At 38.9% G+C, this 2,967-nt stretch overlaps 1 protein-coding gene across 2 annotated transcripts in view; it reads right to left on the reverse strand.

Annotated features, from left to right (window-relative positions):
* LOC107733456 (ORM1-like protein 3) overlaps positions 1–2,967 on the reverse strand; it is an 8,222-nt gene continuing 5,255 nt past the window's right edge. Inside the window, exon 4 of one of the 2 annotated variants that reach the window (XM_016545074.1) lies at positions 1–1,478. In XM_016545074.1, the coding sequence (XP_016400560.1) occupies positions 1,343–1,478 (136 nt within the window). In that variant the 3' untranslated portion in view covers positions 1–1,342. The remainder of the gene's footprint in view (positions 1,479–2,967) is intronic. The other variant, XM_016545075.1, reaches the window with a different exon arrangement.

The raw sequence follows: 2,967 nt of genomic DNA on the forward strand, positions 1-2,967 counted from the left end.
ACCTTTTGATAATCTTGCTTTGTAAGTACTAGGAATATGTCTGCAGGGTTAGTCACAGTCCATACGTCATTCCAATATAACTTTTTGGTACAAAAATTAAGACAATTACTCATTATTAGAAATTATGCTCATTATAGTACTGTCATGCAAAATGCATATCACAAGGCCTGTCATCAGTCCATACTGCTGTTCACAGGCAAAATGCATGTAGACCAAACTACATATTTGGTCAAAACTAAAATCTGTAGATCTGTACTGTGACAAACAGGTTTGCTTTAATTAGCAAATTTAAAAAAAATCTGTTTCAGTTACTGCCTTTGTGAGACAGACATTGTGATTGGCCAAAAACAATGATAAGCACTTACACATCTTCATGATGCTTCACATAAATATTCTGTACCTTAGTAAACTGCATTAACATTTAATCTATCCTCACTCAGACCTGGACATGAAGTGCAGGAGTTGTACACAAGAGTCCAATGAGACATATTAGGGTCCAAAGGTCATATGTACAGTTAAACTGCAGTTTCTCTCTTAGGGGAAAAATGATCTAATCCAATATTCCCTTGCACCTGTTCTCCACATCAGAAGCCACTCTTCTAGGTTTTTACATGCATCCAACTAGCTTTTTTGTTACTCAATATTTAGTGCATGTTATAAAAGAGCGAGACTGTTTGAGACTGTTAGGGCTCTGGAAAAAACACTATGACATATAAAACATTTTAACAGGTTGTGCATATATAAAATTTAACTAGTTTTGTTTTAAATCTAAAGTCATGCAATACAGGTCTGGCAAAAGTTTTATCAGGACAGGATGACACTGTCCAACTATGGGACTGAAGCCAGTCTTTTGTACCTGTGCTAAAAATAGTCTAGTACACTTTCTTCAGAAACACAGTACCTTTTTTCTCTTTCTAAACACCTTGTGTTGAACATTGGGAAGTGCTGACTCAGGCCCGCAAAACAGTTAAGAATCAGCCTATTTTGACCCATCTGATTCATTGCATCAATGCAGCATTTCTGCCAAAGTGACTGAAATCTAACACATGGTTCCCAATGGCATACATAATGCTGTTAACCAACACTCTGTTTCAATACAGAGCATAACAGTGGTCCTAACATATCAAGAGACCTTCTTTTACTGCATTCTGCTGGTGGTTCTACAAATGTGTTTGTATCTACTGAATGTTATACAAAAAAACATAAAAGTGATACCATAGCAGATTGTTCGGCCACTTTGACCGCAAAGCAGCAGAGCATCCAATGAAGCTCTAAATTTCCCCCTTTTTTATTCCCACAGAGTAAGTGGCCACACATCCTCGTGTTGAAGATCAAAGCCTCGTCAGTACTTATTAATTCCAAAGAGACGGACCCCGTGGAACTGAGGCAGTTTGGGGATAAGCACAGTGAGCAGGGAAATGGTGTTGATGATGAAGTGGACCCTGTCATACTTTGTATAGAAACTGGTCAGGAAATACCTGTAGAGGACAAGGACAAGGACAAGTCAGATGTCAGATAGCAATATGAGATGCACAGATGCAGAGGCTACAGAAGTTGCTCAAGCAAGCACAGCACAAGACTGCATCTAATGGAAACACAGGATGTGGTTTCTTCATGCTGTAACAGAATGCTTTTCATACATATATCGAAAAAGACGATTATAATCAATATAAATCAGATCAACATAAAAAGAGGTATATTTACTTTCTTAATGAACATTTCTAGTATGGTGCATGCTATTCTAAAGAAAAAACGGTTTATAATATAATATAATATACTTATTTATTACAATTCCCTTCTTTTTACATCACTGCAGGCTATTTGATTATGCTATTACACAGCTCTATGGATAACTTGATTCTGATTGGTCAGCCGCAACATTATGTGTTATTCCCGATTAGCATCAGCAAATGCCATACCGCTCATCCGGGTATTTGAGGCTGGCGCTTCATTTACATCGCGGCACACTCTCTCATTCAAATGCAACTGTTATCATCTTGAACCTCAGTTATCGACTGTATTTACTGTAAAATGAAACCAACGGACTTCTGTATTAATAGTAGGCCTACAGTAATATTGTTGAAGTGTTCTACTTGTTCCCAACGTTTTGAATGCTGTAATGGATTTAAAGGGGTCGTATGATGTTGCTAAAAATAACATTATTTTGTATTTGGTGTAATGAAATGTGTTTATGCGGTTTAAGGTTCAAAAAACATATTATTTTCCACATTATTGTTTCTCCTCTATGCCCCGCCTTTCTGAAACGCGTCGATTTTTACAAAGCTCATCGGTCTGAAAAGCGAGGAGTGCTCCGATCAGGATTTTTGAGGGCGATCACCGATCACAGACAGCAGTATCTGCCGATACCGATCACCGATACCGATCTTTTTAAAGCCTTCTTTTTATAATTGATAACTATTTATGGTGATACTCCAATCAGGATTTTTAGACATTTATTCAGGGCCTGAATTTCATTTTTGAAAATGGGGGGAATTCCCCTCTTATGTGACTCTTGTGAGAGGGGAAGCAGCACGCACCGCTCCTGGAACTCACTGCCAGACCGCAACCGTGTGCAGTGAACGCTGTAATCTGTTAACATGAGCACAGAAAAAATACGCACCACGTATGCACTGCAAACGGAATAATGTGAACTTGGCATTATGTGTGTGCGTTGTGAGTTTGCATGAGCGCCCGGTCTCCAGGAGAGCGCGTGAGTGCTGAATGGTTAAACACAGGCAAGAATTAAAAAGTGATGCAATTTATAAACTTTAGTGACGATGTGACACTGCCTCGATTGTGCAAGTGACAATTCCTGTGTCAACTGCAGCGTGCAGCTCGCTTAGACAGACGCGATGTGTGGTGATTTGAAGCCATTTGCGTATTTTGAGAAAGAGAGAGCGCGCACGGTGATTCACTCACGCCATTTGTGAAATTACATCTCACACAAGGTTTTCAAATTACTTTATA

The sequence above is a fragment of the Sinocyclocheilus rhinocerous genome, unplaced genomic scaffold (assembly GCF_001515625.1).
Source record: "Sinocyclocheilus rhinocerous isolate Xijiao unplaced genomic scaffold, SAMN03320098_v1.1 scaffold2385, whole genome shotgun sequence".
Lineage (NCBI taxonomy): Eukaryota > Metazoa > Chordata > Actinopteri > Cypriniformes > Cyprinidae > Sinocyclocheilus > Sinocyclocheilus rhinocerous.